The sequence below is a fragment of the Ictidomys tridecemlineatus genome, chromosome 1 (assembly GCF_052094955.1).
Source record: "Ictidomys tridecemlineatus isolate mIctTri1 chromosome 1, mIctTri1.hap1, whole genome shotgun sequence".
Classification (NCBI taxonomy): Eukaryota; Metazoa; Chordata; class Mammalia; order Rodentia; family Sciuridae; genus Ictidomys; species Ictidomys tridecemlineatus.
The window spans coordinates 29,221,244-29,239,387 of NC_135477.1; the positions used below are offsets into that span (position 1 = coordinate 29,221,244).

The following is an 18,144-nucleotide window of genomic DNA, read 5'->3' on the forward strand; positions in this document are numbered from 1 at the left end:
AATAACTTTTTTTGAGAGGGGGGAGTTGCCAATCCCTTTTCCAGAAAAATGAAGTAAATAAGATGGCAGTATAGGGTTTATCATGTGCCAGGTAATATTCTTAGTGTTTTACATATGTTAATTCAATTGAACCTCACAACTTAACAGGCTTTTAGCATCGTCATGTGTCACTTAACAACAAAGATACCTTCTGAAAACTGTTGCTGGCCAATTTCCTCATGTATGAACATCATAGAGTGTACTTACACAAACTAAGACAGCTCTAGTATCACTAGGTGATATGATCTTTTGGGATCATTGTCCTGTATGTGGTCTATCATTGACTGAAATGTCGTTTTGCAACTGATACTATTCTCATCTCCATTTTCCAAATGAATGACTGAGTCACAAATAGGTTAGGGTACTTGGCCAAAGTTACATAATGGCAGAACTGGTATCTGAACTTCTGAAACCATGGTTCTGGTTCATAACTATTTTTGGGGGGCATGTGGCTATTCCCTCTTGCTTTCCTGTTGAGTAGTGTGACACTTTATCCATTCACTCCCTCAATCTGGCTTTCAGATGACAACAATGGAAGCAGTGGAGTCCCCAGAGTCGCTGGCTGCTGTTGCTTACCTACTAAACCTTGTCCTGAAGCGGTGAGTCCCAATTCCTGCTTGAATGCTAGGTCTCTTTGTGGAGGGGGTTGGGAATGAGGACAGGAGGAACAGAGTTAGGGAATTGTTCTTTAAGTAAGGTACTTGATTTTCAAGATGAAAGTGTTTTGGAGATTGGTTGCATAATAATGAAAATATACTTAAAACTAACAAACTGTATGCTCCAAAGTGTTTAAGATAAATTCTGTGTATGTGTATTTTAGCACAATTAGAAATTTAAAAATTAAAATCAGAATTTAAAGAATATCTGGTAGCATTCTACAACATTGGGCTCTGGACCTAACTTGGGCTGTCACACGGTGGAGTGAATGCTGGTGCCTGGGGAGGGGGTAACCCTGGAGCAATGAGGAGGGCAGGAGAAATGGACTGGAATGTTGGCATCAGGCTCTGTGGAGATGTGCAGCTAGAGAGGGGCTGCGAAGACTCAAGTGAGCTTATAGCGACCCATCTTGTGGGTGCTGGGAGAAGGTGAGGGAACTGGGACTTCAGGTATAGTCGAAAGTGTGCCAAACCCAGGGTAAGGAAGTATGACTCTAGTCCACTAGCTGAGTGGCTGGGCCAGCCGTGCCCTTTCCTGGGTCCAGCTTCCTCCTTTGTACCACCAAAGCCTGTACCAGCTGTTTTTCAGATGCCTCTCTGGGGTGACTTTCTCTGTTGTTCCTACAGCGTGCCCAGCCCTGTACTCATTAAGAAGTTCTCTGATACCTCCAAGGCCTTCATGGACATCATGTCTGCCCAGGCTAGCAGCGGCTCCACCTCTGCCCTCCGATGGGTCAGTGTCTGTGTGTTCTAGAGCCCATTGGGTTTGGTTAAAGTGTAGCTATCCCCTGGGAGGTGTTTAGACACTCTGTGGATCCTTAGACAGATCCCTTGGGCATTTTCTTTAGTTGGTGAGAATCCGGCCTCGTTTCCCTCCTGGATGAGGCTGGTGGAGCTGAGAAACTCTGACTTTCTTCTTCAAGGTCCTTTCCTGCCTGGCCACCCTTTTGCGGAAGCAAGACTTGGAAGCCTGGGGCTATCCTGTGACTCTTCAGGTGTACCATGGGCTGCTGAGCTTCACTGTGCATGCCAAGCCCAAGGTGAGACTGCTAGGTCCCCAGAGAATGGGGAGGGAAGCTAGCCTCTCTGAAGATATTGGGGAGGAGCCCCTGAGGAGCTTTTGTTCAAGGCTATATTTCATGTCTCCAAATCAACTGCATGAGTCTGGAAGATGAGGGACAGCCCCTTCTCCAGCAGCAAGTTTACTGTCAGGCCCTTCTGAGTCTCTCTGGTACCTCTTCAGGCAGTGATGAGACTGAGTGACCTGTTGACACATCGGTCTCCCAACATGTTTCTTTACCTTGGCAGGGAGGATAGCACTGTAGAGGTTCTGGAGTCACCGCTGTGGTGTCACCTTGGACAAGTTAAATTAAAGTCTTTAAACCATGGCTTCATAATTATAAAATAGGGATAAGAATCCCAACCTTGCTGCAGGGTCATGGGCACTCTCCAGTGTTCACAGGCCTGGTGCTATTCCAGGCTTATAAGCAGGTATTTAGAAAGTGGTGATTCCTCTCTCTGTTTCCTCCAGAAATTTAAGGCAGAAGGTATATAATAATAATTATTGCCAGCATTCCCCACTGTGCTAAGCACTGTGAGCCCAGAGTCTAATGCCTCCTTACATATGTGTTCACATCTTTCCCTCACCAGATTTAGGTCTCTGCTTGAAATGTTACTTCAATGGTTGATACTTTCCTGACCACCCTATAAAAAGTAGCAACCCTAGGGGCCAGGGTTGTGGCTCAGTGGTAGAGCACTTGCCTAGCAAGTGTGAGGCACTAGGTTCGATCCCCGCCACCACATAAAAATAAATAAAATAAAGGTATTGTGTCCATCTACAACTAAAAACAACAACAGCAAAGTAGCAACCCTATTTTATTATCTTCAGATTACTTCTTCTCTTCTGATGTATATTTGTTTTTTTTCTTTTTTGCTTCTGTTGGTACAGTATAGCTGAACATAATAATTGAGTTCATTTTAATATAATCATACTTGCATGGAATTTAATTTCCTCTCTTTCAGTCCCTGGTGACCCCCCTTTCTCTCTCCTCTCTCCTATTCTCCTTTTTTTTACTCACTGTCTACCTTCCACTCAATTATATATTTTTAATTGGTGATTTATAGATACACAAAATGGTAGAATTCACTGTGGTATATTTATACATGTGCATAGTGTAACGTTTTGTCTTTGTTGTGTTTTGTTTTGTGGTACTGGGAATGGAACCCAGGTCTTCATGCATGCTAGGTAATGGCTCTCCCACTGAACCATATCCCCAGCTACTTTTGCTTTTTCTGTCTCAAGTAGAATGTGATTTGTCTGCCCTATTCACTGCTGGTTTGCTCATACCTAGAGCAGTGCCTGGCTGGGTGACACTCAGCATTTGTTGGATGATTGAATGAATAAATCTCTATCTAAAAGGTGAAGTCACACTCAGAGATGAAACAGTAGAGAGCTCAGGAGTCAACCACAAGAAGGCCCTGATTTAGCACTGGGTCCATAGTACATAGTCAGTCAAAGCTTGGTGTTGAGCCAGGCACAGTGGCACATGCCTATAATTTCAGCTACTTGGGAAGCTGAGGCAGCAGGATCATAATTTGAGGCTAGCCCAGATAGCTTAGCAAGATCTTATCTCAAAGCAAATAGGGCTGGGGGTGTAGCTCAGTGTTGGAATGCTTGCTTAACATGTACAGGGCCCTGGGTTCCATCCCCCATACTGCAAACAAAACAAAGCTTGGTTGTGATTTTGCCAACCACCCAAGATGTTGGCATAATGCCGATTGGCCTTGTCCCCCTTTTTCCTTGCTCCTCAGATCCGGAAGGCTGCCCAGCATGGAGTGTGCTCAATTCTTAAGGGCAGTGAATTCATGTTTGGTGAAAAAGCCCCTGCTCACCATCCTGCTGCCGTCTCCACTGCCAAGTTCTGCGTCCAGGAGATTGAGAAGTCTGGAGGTGGGAAGCCAGCCTGAGGGCAGGTGGATGGGAAGTGGAGGAGGATCAATAATAAAAATTCCCCTTGGTCTGCCAGGCTCCAAGGAGGCCACCACTACTCTGCACATGCTGACGCTGCTGAAGGATGTGCTGCCTTGCTTCCCAGAAGGCCTAGTGAAGAACTGTAGCGAGACTCTCCTGCGGGTCATGACCTTGAGTCATGTGGTGAGCTCAGGCCACAGGAAGGAAGGGGGGCCTATGGTGGTAGTATTTGGGGAGCTCACTGATCGGGCAAAAAGTGGATGTGATGGCATGTGCCTGTAGTCCCAGCTACTAAGAAGATTGAGGCAGAAGGATCAACTGATCCTAGGAGTTTGAAGCCATCCTGGGCATACTGAGACCTTGTCCCCACAAAAAAGCAGGACCAGGGATCTCCTTGCCCTGACTCTACTACTCTTATGCTAAAACAAAGACACCTTATCAACCACAATGTTGGGACCGGCTGAGCCATCTGAGCCCTGGTACAGTTGAAAGCTCCTCTTAGAGATTGGGTCAGAATGAGGTTGGATTGGTAGTGGGACTTGTAAAGCATCAGCTCCCCTCAAGCTCTTCTTCAGCCAGAGTCATAGTTATATCTGCTTTAGACCTTTTTTTTTTATTATTCTTGCTTATTTACTAGCGTGTCAGTATAGCAGCTTTAGACTTAGAAACAAATCCCATTTCACCAGCCTGGCAGAGTTGTGTTGAAATTTGTATATTCTCTTATAGTGTTCATATATGCATTTAAAAACCTTTTTTTTAAAAAAAAATATTTATTTATTTATGTATCTTTAGTTTTAGGTAGATACATTAGTTTGTTTTTATGTGGTGCCAAGGATTGAACCCAGTGCCTCATGCATGCTAGGCGAGCACTCTACCACTGAGCCACCACCCCGGCCCCTTAAAAACTTATTAATGACACGATCATTGTTTCGAGAGGAAAAAAATTACTTGAAATTATGTGGAGTAAAAAGTAAGCCTAGTATAGTGTGTACATCTATGATCCCAGCAACTTAAGAGGCTGAGGCAAGAGGATCACAAATTCTAAGCCAGCCTCAGCAATTTAGCAAGATCTTGTTTCAAAGTAAAATAATAATAAAGGCTGAGGATATAACTCAGTGATAAAGTGCCCCAGGGTTCAATCCCCAAAACCTAAAAAAGAAAAAACAAATTATTTTTTTCTGGTATCAGGGATTGAACCCAGGGGCCCTTAACTACTGAGCCACATCCCCTTGCTGAGGCCAGCTTTGAACTTGTGATCCTCCTACCTCAGCCTCCTGAGTAGCTGGGATTACAGGTGTGCTTCAATGTGCCTTATCCAAAAAAAAAAAAAAAAAAAAAAAAAAAAAAATATATATATACACATGTACATATATATATATTTGATATGTTTGGACATGTTCTCTTTGGTTAAACATATATTAGAAAATATTTAAATATAGTTATAATTGTGGTATACCATTTGTAGTCTGCTTTTGTGTGTGTATGTGTGTGTGTGTGTGTGTGTGTGTGAGTGAGTGAGTGTGAGAGAGTGTGTGAGAGAATGGTGCTGAGTTCCAACCCAGGGCCTCACGCATGTTAGGCAAGTGCCGTGTCACTGAGCTATGCCCCAACCTGGCTTTTTTGGTTTTAGTTGAAAACATTTGTCATTGTTTAAATTTTTTCAAGATTTGAATTGGTTTGGTTTTATTTTGTGTGGCATTGGGATCCACATGCAGGACCTTCTGCGTGCTAGGTACCAGTGAGCTTCATCCCCAGTCCCTAAATTGTTTAAAATCTTTTCTAGTGGCTGCCACCCTGTCTTTCTAAAATGACAGAGCATCTGGGTATGGGGCCATGTTCAGGGTTTTAAGGGGCCTGTGGCTTCCTTATTAGCCCACTGGGTAGAATGGGAGGTCAAGGGACCTAGGACAGCCTTTGCAGTTTCCTCTAAGCGTGTGTGTCTCCTCCAGCTGGTGACAGCCTGTGCCATGCAGGCCTTCCACAGCCTGTTCCATGCCAAGCCCAGCCTGGGCACCCTGTCTGCAGAGCTCAACGCACAAGTCATCACGGTGAGGCCTAAATGGAGATGGGGGTGATTGCTGGGTGAGCCCCTTAAGAGGCTGTGCTGAGGGTGCTGGCCCTGCTGCTTGCTTGCAGAATGAGGGTGAAATGATCTGGGCTGCTATGGTGGAGGAAGACGGGAGACGGGTCCTTCGTCAGGAGTCTGGCCACCAAAGTTAGCATCAATATCCACAGGAATTGGGGCTCTGACTCTCTCGCCTTTTTCTCTCTCTTTTTTTGGAGGTGCTAGGGATCCAACCCAGGGCCTGTGCACACTAGGCAAGCACTCTGTCACATCCCCAGCCCCTCCTGACTTTATTGACCTAATTAACCTCATGAACTCTAACCTGACCTGTTCATAGTTAACTGGAGCAGTGCTGGTAACTTGAGATCTGTGGGTGGGTTTGGGAAGGGGGCATAAATCCCTCAAAATTGTTGGCAAAATGTGTGTGTACTCACATGTATTTCACCAGAGAAGGGCTCTGGTTTTTGTCAGATTCAAAGGGTGTGTGAGACACCAAACTCCTGCTCCTGGAGCTCTACTTCCAGAGCATTGGAACCAGCAGGACTTGATGGAGCAGGAAAAGCCAAGGGGGCTTGAGTTCTGGCCAAGACATTCCTGGTGCCCTGAGGGTAGTAAGGGGTCATCATCACTGGGTCTGCTGACTGTTCTTGCTCAGTCTTCTGCTTATTCTGTCTCCCCCTCCAGGCCTTGTATGACTACGTCCCAAGTGAGAATGACTTACAACCACTATTGGCCTGGCTTAAGGTCATGGAGAAAGCCCATATCAACCTGGTCAGGTAGGGATGAGGTGGGGGAGGTCTCGGGGCCTTCCTCCAGGATGTCTGCTCTGTGACACAGCTGTTAGGGATGTGAACTAGAAGCTGGAGAGGCCACTCCACTTCCTGAGGTCTGCTGGTTTTTCCTTGTCAAGTGTGCTGGAGACAAGTGCTTATTTTTTTGAAGCACATGGTAGGGCAGCACACTGATAGCAGAGTTTGGTTCCTCTCCTGCAGTGGAGAGCACTGTATTTAGGCTAAGATCCATCCTGGTCCTTGTTGCTCCTTGGTTGTGCCATTCTGTGTGCTCAGTTTCTTTGTGAGGACCCTTTTCTGTGGTACCCCGCCCAGGCTAATACTTTCCTCCTCTGGATTTTTTAGTCCTGCAAACTCCCTATGAGGCAGTTTCTAGGTTCTGCTTTCTATTTCTGCATTCATTCATGACCACTTAATAGTAATTCCACTTTTCTGGAATAAGGTTGGAAGAAAATGATGGCCTACATGCTTTGCCTGGAGCGAGGGTCTTGTAAGTCCTATAGCTACACTGTGCTGGTTCGTCTTTCCCTCACATGAATGATTCCCATACCTGCTCTGGCCCAGGCGCATACTGAGTGCTTCATATCCTTTGTTTTACCTCACTGATCAACCTTCCCTATGAGGCAGGTTTTAGCCCTGATTTTTAAACCAGAAGCTAAAGCCATGCGAGATAACTCCTCACACAGCTGCTAAGGAGCCTGGGAGGTCTCCAGCCCAGGTCAGCTAGGCCCAGGTTTTTTTCCCTACTCCAGACCACCTTTCATGTGGAAGGGCTGGAAATGGCAATATCATCCCATTTGTTACTTCTCAGGATTCTGCCGGAGCATGCCCACAGTGGTGTCCAGGACATGTCTCAGGATATTTGTTGTAGTATTAGGTGTTGGCAAAAAAGCTAGTACTAAATGTCTCATAGGGGAGAGGTTAAATACAGACCTTGAACACTATTATGACATTAGAAATGTGCTTCTAATGAAAAAACTCTAAAATACATTGAGAAAGAGCAAGATGCAGAACAGTAGACATGGTCTGATTGTTTGTATTTATATGCTCTGGACCCAAGTTGACGAGATATGAATCCTGACCTCATTACTCCAACCTATGTGGTCTTATGCAAGTTATTTGACTTAACGTTTCTCTGTGTCTCAGTTTCTTCATCTGTAAAATGGGAATTATAACAGGACTAATTTCAGTAGTTTTTGCAAGGTTGAAGTGAATGAGTGTATGTTGTTATTTCAGTGGTTGGTAAATATTATGTACAGGTTAGCAATTGTTGTTTTGTGTGTTGGTGTATGTGTGAAGACTTCTGGAAGAGTGTTTAATAAATTTAACTTTGATTTTCCCCTGGGAAGTGCATTTAAGGGTCAGCCCAGAAGGGTGTAAAGGAAGGCATGCCCTTCATTCTATACCCTGACAACCTCTTTGAATTTTTTTTACCACATGTAATTATTACTTCAATGAGAGTACCTTTTTAAAATGGCCCATCAGAAGGGCCCTACAGAGTCCTGCAGTCAGTAGTTAGTTTTGGATCTGGGCTGTGAGGGTTGAGTCTTGGTTGCTTAGTCTCTGAGGCTGAGGACCAGGCCCAATAAAAAAACTTTTGTCTTGCCAGGTTGCAGCGGGACCTGGGACTGGGCCACCTCCCTCGTTTTTTTGGAACTGCGATGACCTGTCTTCTCTCCCCTCACTCACAGGTGGTGACAGCTGCCACCCAGACTCTCAAGGTACTGCAGCATCCCCAACCCCATCTGTAACTAAGGAAGTGGAGAGCAGAAGTGGTTCTGCCACCTCATCTCAGACCACCAGTTTAGTCTTGGTGGCGTTCTCACAGTGGAAGATAGGTTTCTCAGAACTTTCCAGAAGTAATCATCTAGCAGGGATGAGTGCTCCTAGGGCTGCCTGGGACTTAGACAGCTTGTGGTCTTCTTTTTTTTCCCCCCCAGGAGCTACTAAAGGAATGTGTGGCTCCACACATGGCTAACATCGGTTCTGTGACCGTCTCAGCCTCAGGTCCTGCCCAGTATATTGCCAAGATGTTTAGGTGAGCATGTGGTGTCCATGATAAGATTGCATGAGAAGCTGGACCTGGTTCCACACACCTGTGATCTCAGCTACTTTGGAGGCTGAGGCATGAGGATCACAAGTTCAATGCCAGCCTCAGCAAATAGCAAGAAATTGTCTCAAAATTAGAAAGAGCTGCAAATGTAGCTCAATGATAGAGTGCACCTGGGTTCTATCCCTAGTAACCTTCTGCCCTCCAAATAAAAAGAAGGCATGAGGGGTGCTGTAGTAGAATGTTCTACATAGTGCTTCACTTACCACTTACTGTGAGCTTGGTGCCTGGCATCAGGCAGTCCGGGATTTCAGGGTACCTGTCGTTGGAGCACTGCTTGTGTCAGAGTGCCTACACTGGGAGAGGCACCATAATATGAAGCATAAGAGTATGGATTCTGGATCCCTGCCCCTGGAGCTCCTACCATGGAGCTGGGATTGATTCGGTTCTTAACTGCATAACTCTCTAAATCTCAGGGTCTTCATCAGCCAAAGGGGAGTAGCAAGAAAGTGAAGACTGAATGAGGTAGCTCTAGGAAAGCTCTCAGAACAGTACCTGGCACATGGTCAAGCTTTCAGTAGCTGTAACTACTAGTGATCCACATGATGCTAGGAGATCTCTAATACCCCCATCTTATAGACAGGAAGTGGAGGTTACCCAGCCAATGGTAGGCTGACCTCAGAGACCTCTCTTTTGTCCATGTGTTGCACTGCTCTCCACACTGTGAGAGGAGCCATTCTCAGATACAGCCACCAGCCACCTTTGATTCCCAGCAGGACAGTGTGGAAGCTGAGTGCCAAGCCCCCTTGAGCAATTCCAGTTAAGAGGCTAGGGGCCTGGGTGTTTTTTTTGGTTCTGTTTAGCTTCATGATCTGGTGCTATGGTGACTCTTCCATGGTGGACAGAGGCCTGTTTCTTATCCATCTGGGATAGGGTTTCAGGAAATTTCAAGAACTTAACTACCTCACAGCCACATCCTTTCCACATTGTCCCCTGTCAATTCTTCATGCTGAAACCTTTAGTGGATGGACATCATGGGGACATGGTGCAGATGAAGGTGTGCACAGCCTGGAAAGGGCTAGCGGCTTTCCCCTCTGCCCAGGCCACCTGTTCCTACCATACATTCTGCTTTAGATCAAAGAAGGTATGGGATAATGACAGACAACAGTCTGGGGAGGCCCAGTGTGGTAGGCCCAGTGTGCCTGTGAATGGCTCCTCTCACAGTGTGGAGGGTAGTACACTGACAGAGTGACCCTGGGCCTCAGATTTCTGATCTGAAAATGGAACAGATTACTTCCTCACAGATTTTTCTTGAAGCACTAAGAGTGTGTAAATTCAACTCAACACAGGGAACATTGTGGACATTTTCCAAATATTAGTTGTCCCCCTTGCCTTTGCTGGGGCCAGCCAAATGTTTGTAGCCATTGACTTTTCTTGGTTGGTGCATGGGTGAATGTGACCATGACCCTAACTCTGCTTGTTCCCTGGCAGGGCGGTGGAAGAGGGCTTGACGTACAAATTCCATGCATCCTGGAGCTCCGTGTTGCAGCTGCTATGTGTCTTCTTTGAGGCATGTGGGAGGCAGGCTCATCCTGTGATGAAGAAGGTAAGCTAGTGAGCTGCTGGGTCCCTTGAACTAAGGCTCCTAGAAGGGGAATGGGAATTTGCTCTCGGCATACCACTCCCCACTCCCACCCTGATAGTGCCCATGCAGGTACTGTGTCCCCAAGAAGGTAATTGGACCAGTCAGGGAGGAGCAGGAAGAGAGCTAAGAGGTACCTCGCCACACAAATGTCTGCTCACCCGTCTTTGCTGGAATTGATGGTTTTGCAACTTAGGGAATCTCTATGACTCTTCCTTTCCTGCCCTTGCCTTTGATTTTTCAATTCTCTAATTTTTGTTTAATGAGGGAGTATGGTGTTGGTGTTTTAAATAGCCTTAGGCTCTAGGGAGATTACTCAAGTCTAGAATAAATCATTTAATGATCCTGGATCACCCAGGGATCCTGAGCAGATCCCAGCTCCAGGAGCGGATGGGAGCCCAGACTCCTGGTCAGCAGGTAGAATAGCTGCTGACCTCAGGGGCCTTCCTCACTGACTCCCCACACTGTTGGTTGACACAAGGTGTCACCCTGAGAAGGAGGGTCTTGAACAAATGGCTAACCTAATTGAGGTTAGCAAACTTGGCTTCCTCCACAAGACCAGCAAGGTCCATGAGAAGCCACACTGGGGAACTGGGAGCCAGATGGCATAGCTCTCTGTCTCCTCAGTGCCTGTTAATTCTCTGTGTTGCATGTGAGTCTGCCTTTGCCAGACCTACCATTTTTCAAGGTAAATTGGAAATTTACATTTGCATGTGAAACCTCCTAGTTTTAACCAATTGAAACCAATTTTTAAAAATTCTGGGCCTTGGGGGAGGAATCAGACACATCAGTAGATGTTATCACTGTGTGTGAGGCATTTACCCTGGGCCTAGAATCCCAAGCCCCATTCTTTTGGAGACTGTCTGGTCTGGGTCCCTGCTCACCACATTGATCTACAGTAAGGTCAGATAAGAGAAAAGGGAAATTTTTGCTGATTTAGTTAGTCACCTTGTGAGCATTAAAAAACACCTGTACTTTATTATTTTGGATTTTTTTGTGGTGTTAGGGATTGAACCCTGAACATTGTCATGCTAAGCAAGTGTTCTACCATTGAGCTACACCCCCAGTTCAACACCCATTTATTTTGTGCATGTGTGCACACACTTGCACTTACTGATAATGGAGACTAGGACCTCTCACGTGCTAGGTAGATAACCTACCACTGACCCATGCTCCAGCTTTGTGTGCACGTCTCACTGTGTAACCTCTCATCTCTTTGTTCCAGTGCCTCCAGTCCTTATGTGACCTGCGCCTCTCCCCTCACTTCCCCCACACAGCAGCCCTAGATCAGGCAGTGGGGGCTGCAGTGACCAGCATGGGACCTGAGGTGGTGTTACAGGCTGTGCCTCTGGAAATTGATGGCTCTGAGTAAGTGTGGTCTTGTTTGGCTTTGTAGAAGTGCCAGGAGTCGACGTCTTGTTCTTCCCAGGGAAAGAATTCTGCCAGTCTGTGTAGAGAGGCCCTCAAGCAGTCACCTCCTCACTGTGTCCTTCCCTCCCTTCCAGAGAGACTCTGGATTTCCCACGAAGCTGGCTGCTGCCCGTCATCCGGGACCATGTCCGGGAAACACGACTTGGTTTCTTCACTACCTATTTCTTGCCCCTGGCCAACACCCTGAAGAGCAAAGGTTTGGAACCCTTTCCTGTGTAAAGCCTGAGGCTCCATTATCCAGGAGCTCTAGTTGAAGGGGCCAGAAAAGGCTCTGAGTCCAGCATACCAGCTTTTAGAATGTTTGACAGCATCTCTGTGCCAACACCTGGCCAGCCAGAGCTTGAGTGCCCTCCCCAGCAGGGCTTATCCTCCTCTCCACTCTGCGGCATGGCCAGGCCTCTGTCCCTGGGACAGAACTTTGCTCTCTGCGGGCAGACATTGGCCTCCTTCCAGCTGAGCTGCCACCATTTGGGTCTTATTCTTCCCTTGTGGATCATAAGAAACAGTCTTGTTCTTTCTTCCTTGTGATAGCCCTTGAGATGAACTTTTCAAAATGTATACTATATTTGTTTATACATATACAGTTGGCCTTCTGTATTCCTTGCATTCTGCATCTGCAGATCCAACCAACCACAGATGAGAAATACTCAGGGAAAGAATTATGTCTCTACTGAACATGTACTAACTTCTTTTTCTTGTCATTATTACCTAAACAATACAGTGTCACAACCCTATGTGTTATTATATTAGGTATTAAGTAATCTAGAGATAAAATTTTAAAGTATAAGGGAAGGATATGTGCAGGTTGTATGCAAATATTCTGCCACTTTATATAATGTAGAGACTTGTGCATCTGCCCATTGTAGTATCCACAGGAGTCCTAGAGTCATTCCTTTGTGGATGCTGAAGGACACCTATTTGTACTTCTGTATACCAAGAGATGCACTTGCATATGTATTTTAAGTATTTGAAAATGATCATTACTTCCAGGGAGTGTCCTTCTGGCTGCATGTCCTCAGACTCTCTCCCTCTCTCTCTGGTACCAGGGATTGAACTCAGGAGCACTCAAGCACTGAACCACATCCCCATCCCTATTTTATTTAGATACAGGGTCTCACTGAGTTGCTTAGTGCCTTGCTTATCTGAGGCTGGCTTTGAACTCATAATCCTCCTACCTCAGCCTCCCAAACTGCTGGGTCTCTCCCTTTCTTTTGGGACATGGTTTCTCGTCCCATCATTTTCTTGTTCTCTCTCTGTATACTACTCGTGTTCTATGGTACATAGATCCAGACCTATATGAGGGACAAGACTAGCACTAGATCACATTTCTTCACATTTCTTGGCCTAGTGATGGCTGCAGGAGCTTTTGTTTTCATTGGATTTTGAGGGTCTAGGGCAGCATTGGTAAACTATCCTGCCTGTTGCCCATTTTGTTAATTTAAGTTTTATGAGAACACAGCTATGCCTGTTATTAAGGCTTTTTTGTGTGTGTTACTGGGGATTGAACCCAGGACCTTGTGCAAATGAGTTACTCTACCAGCTGAGCTATATCCCCAGCCCTCATACTGCTTTTTAATGGCAGACAAAGTTAAATGGTTGTAAGAGAAATTAAAGGACCTACAAGGCTTAAAATATGGGCCCTTTACAGAAAGTTTGCTGCCCTGGTCTGTGACAGTGGTTCTCAACAGCAGGATGGTTTTGCTGCCCACAGATGATTTGGCAATGCCTAGAGACATTTTTCATTGTCACAACTGGGAGAAAGGTCCGTTGGCATCTAGTGGGCATAGGACAAGGATACTGCTAACCATCCTAAAATGCACAGGACAGCCCCACAACACAGAATTATGTAGCCAAAAATGTCCATGGTGTCAAGGTTGAGAAACTCTTTTTTCTGATTTCAAACATTGTTTGAATATACAGAAAACGTTTAAAGAGGAACATAAAAAAGCACTCAATTCCCCCAGCCAGAAAGAATTAAAGAATTACTACTAAAACATTAATGTATTAAAGAATTATTACTGTGGCTGGGGCTGGGGCTCAGTGATAGAGCGCCTGCCTTGCATGTGCGAGGAACTGGGTTCCATCCTCAACACCACATAAAAATAAATAAAATAATATTGTATCTATCTACAACTAAAAAAATTACTAAAACATTAATGTATTTTTTTCTTTCAAATTTTTCTTTTTTTCATATATGTAAAATATAAGGGACTATAGACACTGGCAGCAAGATTTTTTTGTGTGTGTAGGCTGGGGGTTGAGCACATGCTCCATTACTAAGCTCCATCTCCACCTCCAGCCCTGACAGTGTTCTTTGTGTCTATATAAACTGGTGTGTAGCTATCTATTTCCTTAAGACAGATGTATACTCCCTTTTATGTACATGCAAAGATGTTTCTAGTAGTGTGGTTTCTGTTAGCAAAGAATCTGACATAATCTACATGTCCTTCAGTGAGTTCCACTTAAGTCAGCTCTGGTAAAGTCTTGCTTTGGGATGAAGGAGGGCTGGGGATGTGGCTCAGTAGTAGAGCACTGGTTGAGCATGTGTGAGGCCCTGACTTCAGTCCCCAGTACCACAAAAATAAAGCAGAACATACAAAGAAAGACAAACCAGTAGGTAGGGATAGATGGCCTAGAAGATTGTGGTTAAATAAACTAGATTTAAATTTCAACTTGGCTAAAACACTGTGACTTTGGACAAGGTTATTTAGTTTATTTAGTTTCCCAGGGTCTGCACCTCATCTGTAAAATGGGCAGGATAATTACATTGTGAGGATTAAATGAAATAACCATATAAAATGGCCATTATAGACTGCCATGTAGAATAAGCTCAATGAATGTTACCAACTTTATCATCACATTAACAAGTTTACAGAAAATATATGTATAGTTCAGTCTGGTTTATGTCTTATGTTTAAAGAAGTATAAGAAAAGTCACAAGGAACAGAAGCCAGCTCCAGGGGAGTAAGATTATAGAGAGACATTATTCTCCATGTTATTGTTTATAATTACTCTCCATTATTGTTTTCCATGGGTCTAATATTTTAGAATGAATAAGTATTACGATATAATTTATGGAGAAGGGAGAATCACCCATACTCTTGTCTCCCTGAGCCTTTGGTTTTGGTAAAATGAGGCCATGATGGTGCCCAGGTTCACACTGTGTCTTTTTCACATATTCCAGCAATGGAGCTGGCCCAGGCAGGCAGCACCGTGGAGTCCAGGATCTATGACACACTCCAGTGGCAGGTAAGGGTCAGTGGGGGGAGGCATGGGGAGGAGAGCACAGGGGCATGGGTTGTTAGTGTTATTCTCTCCTTTATTATCTCCTTCTCAGATCTGGACCCTATTGCCTGGGTTTTGCACAAGGCCCACGGATGTGGCTACCTCCTTCAAAGGTTTGGCAAGAACACTAGGCACAGCCATCAGTGAGCGCCCGGACTTGAGAGTCACTGTGTGCCAGGCCCTGCGCACCCTCATCACTAAGGGCTGTGAGGCAGGTATGTGTGGGCTCCAGAGGTGGGGTGGGCACTGGTGAGAGGGTGGCAGGTGTCCCTGGCCCCATCTCCTGGCCTGCAATGGCTCATTTGACAGACATAACTGCAGAAACTAACATTCTGTGCTAACTTCTGTGTTGCTGCTTTTGCTGCTGCTCTTGAGATGCACAGAGTTAGTAGGAGGCCCTTGCTCATTCACCCCTGCTCCCAGGGTGTAACACCTGCTGCAGAATCATGATCAGCGTCACAGGCCCCTGTGTAGGAGCTACACAGGAACCCAGACCATTTCGGCATCTGCTCTCTTTTCCTGGCCTTAGCCTATCCTGGCACAGAAAACTTCAAACCCACTGCTTCCAAATCCTGCCACAAGATCCCCTGAATAGATACCTCTGGGCTGCAACCCCAGTGGCCACTGAAGTAGGGTCAGCTCATGTTCCTTCACTGCAAACCTTGGTCCTTCTGCCAGAGGCTGACCGTGCTGAAGTGAGCCGCTTTGCCAAGAACTTTCTGCCAATCCTCTTTAACCTGTATGGGCAGCCTACTGCAGCCGAGGACACTCCAGCCCCTCGCCGGGCCGTGCTGGAAACCATCAAAACCTACCTCACCATAACTGAGTGTCAGGTGTGCTGGTGGGGGAGTGGGACAAATGCTCTCAGGGGAGCATCATTGGGTTGGACAAGTTGGAAAAGATGAGTCCCCACCTACCAAAGTCACATGGGTCTCTGCCATCTGGAAGATGGAACCACATACAGCTCTTGTGGCTTGGGTTATGCCTGAGGCTCCTAAATGGTGGGGAAGTAGCTCTGGGACCTGCTTCTACTGCTCCTTTTTTTTCCTCTGGATCTGCTAGTTGGTGAATGGTTTCCTGGAGAAAGCCAGTGAGAAGGTGCTTGACCCTGCCAGCTCTGACTTCACCAGGTAATGTGTTCAGGTTTCCCCACTTGAACTGGGCAGCCCAGGGAGCTGGAGCGGCATATGGCAGAAACCCTATGGATCCACTGTGAAATTCTTTGGGGGAAATCTTAAGATATTGAATGCCCCAGCTATACTGAGAGGTTGGACAGTTCCTTTTTCCTGAGAGGCCCTTTTGCTTGCAAGGGAGAAACAAGGACCCTGGGAACAACACTGCCTGCGTTCAATTCCCAGTTCTACCACTTATGGGTTGTGTGGCCTTGTCAGATGATTTACCCACTCTTTGTTTCTGAATTCTGATCCGTAAAGTGGGCATGATAATAGTATCTGCTCTTGGATACTTTTTGAGGTTTCAAGGAGTTGGCATTTATAAAGCACCAGAGCTATGACTGGTATATTGTGAATGCTTGATTAGGTGCTAGTGATGATTATTGCTCACAAGTTCCTTAAAGACCCCCTGTTCTCACCCTGACTTCTCCCACATTCTTGTAACCAGAACATAAGAACACTGATAGCTTACCTCTTCTCCAGCTTCACTTAAATTCTTTTTTTGTCTCCTATTTTGAGCAGATTGTCTGTTCTGGACCTGGTTGTGGCCTTGGCTCCTCATGCTGATGAAGCTGCCATCAGCAAGCTATACTCTACCATCCGGCCCTACCTAGAGGTAAGCCCCACACAAGCTCATCTGTGGGGAGATGAGGCTTCAGAAGGTGTTTCTGTCTTTATTCTTCAGTCTTTGCTCCTTGCCCAGATCAGTCTAGTCTGCTGTTTTCTACAGTGGCTTTGCCTTGTACTCTGTCCTGTCCATCTATCAGTGTAGGTGCCAAGGCAACTGAATTGCAACGTCTTCTGCTAGGGTGTCTCTTGTAGAACAGGCTGTGTTCCTTTGCCTGCTCACTCACTAGGCCTATCCTGGCCTGGGCTGACCTTTATCCCTTCCAGTTCTCCACATCCTCATCCCACTGCAGCCTCATGTGGCTGCTTTAAGAGTCCCAAATAGAGCAGGTGCCACATGCACCTTTGCATCTGCTGGTTCCTTCACCCTGTGACTGACTGCCATTCAGAACTCAGATCAACGGTGCTATTCTGAGAGCTGTCCCCACTGCTGAAGTTTAATAGCAGTTAGGATGAAAAGTGTCTTGGGATGGAACATGAAGGTGGACATAAAGATCCATGTCAGGGTTGCTCCCTGGTATCTCAGGAACAGTGGGAGTCAGTGGGACGGAGGAGAGCAGTGCTGCTCCAGCTAGAAAAAGTAGCAGGCCACAGGCTGTGCTGCTAGAATGTGCATCATTTAGAGGTAGTGAGTGGAATAACTTTGCCACCCACTGTCCCCATGCCCAGCATAGGAATTAGCCACTGGTGGAATATGGAACGTGTCCATATTTCACCAGACCTCTTGTCAGACTTCATGAGCTCCAGACTAGATGGGTAGGACTAGCTTCTTCTCTGAGTTCCCTCAAGTGCGAGCCACAGTGGACACTCTTGGAATGTCACTGTAAGGAGAGGTGGATACAAGTCTCCTTTCTCATCTGTCCCTGTCCTCCATGCACTGACTACAGAACAAGGCCCATGGGGTTCAGAAGAAGGCCTACCGTGTGCTGGAGGAAGTCTGTGCTAGCCCCCAGGGACCTGGGGCCCGTTTTGTGCAGACCCACCTGGATGAGCTGAAGAAGACCCTGTTGGACTCACTGCGGAGCACGTCCTCTCCCGCCAAGAGGGTGAGGGTGCCGGTCTGCCAGCTCTGCCAAGGGAGGATGGGTTATTTCCTGGGAGGACACTGGGAGAGGAGCCACTAGAGACGTTTGCAGGCTATGGGCTGGCACAGAGGGGCTCCTGACTGTTGTTCCCTGCCCACAGCCTCGTTTGAAGTGCCTCATACATATTGTGAAGAAATTGTCATCTGAGCACGAGGAATTCATCACCGCCCTTGTCCCAGAGGTGAGGTGTGGGATGGGTATATGTGCATTTGGTGGGTTTCCTAAAGGATGGTCCCCAATAGCCTGTCATAATATGGGCAGGGCAGTGAGTGTGGGCTCAATTTGCCACCTGGGCACATGGGTGCCTTTATTTGCCCCTATACTCTGGGC

The 18,144-nt window shown here is 46.3% G+C and overlaps 1 protein-coding gene across 1 annotated transcript in view; it reads left to right on the forward strand.

Moving 5' to 3' along the window:
• The window catches only part of Rrp12 (ribosomal RNA processing 12 homolog), a 34,512-nt gene that overhangs the window by 5,427 nt on the left and 10,941 nt on the right, over positions 1–18,144 (forward strand). Inside the window, exons 4-22 of the mRNA XM_005335273.5 lie at positions 562–638; positions 1,323–1,428; positions 1,619–1,735; positions 3,507–3,645; positions 3,722–3,849; positions 5,616–5,714; positions 6,416–6,507; positions 8,132–8,243; positions 8,463–8,560; positions 10,064–10,178; positions 11,440–11,582; positions 11,720–11,841; positions 14,830–14,894; positions 14,983–15,145; positions 15,609–15,763; positions 15,993–16,060; positions 16,625–16,718; positions 17,617–17,775; positions 17,915–17,995. Coding sequence (XP_005335330.2) covers positions 562–638; positions 1,323–1,428; positions 1,619–1,735; positions 3,507–3,645; positions 3,722–3,849; positions 5,616–5,714; positions 6,416–6,507; positions 8,132–8,243; positions 8,463–8,560; positions 10,064–10,178; positions 11,440–11,582; positions 11,720–11,841; positions 14,830–14,894; positions 14,983–15,145; positions 15,609–15,763; positions 15,993–16,060; positions 16,625–16,718; positions 17,617–17,775; positions 17,915–17,995 — 2,133 coding nt within the window. The remainder of the gene's footprint in view (positions 1–561; positions 639–1,322; positions 1,429–1,618; positions 1,736–3,506; positions 3,646–3,721; positions 3,850–5,615; positions 5,715–6,415; positions 6,508–8,131; positions 8,244–8,462; positions 8,561–10,063; positions 10,179–11,439; positions 11,583–11,719; positions 11,842–14,829; positions 14,895–14,982; positions 15,146–15,608; positions 15,764–15,992; positions 16,061–16,624; positions 16,719–17,616; positions 17,776–17,914; positions 17,996–18,144) is intronic.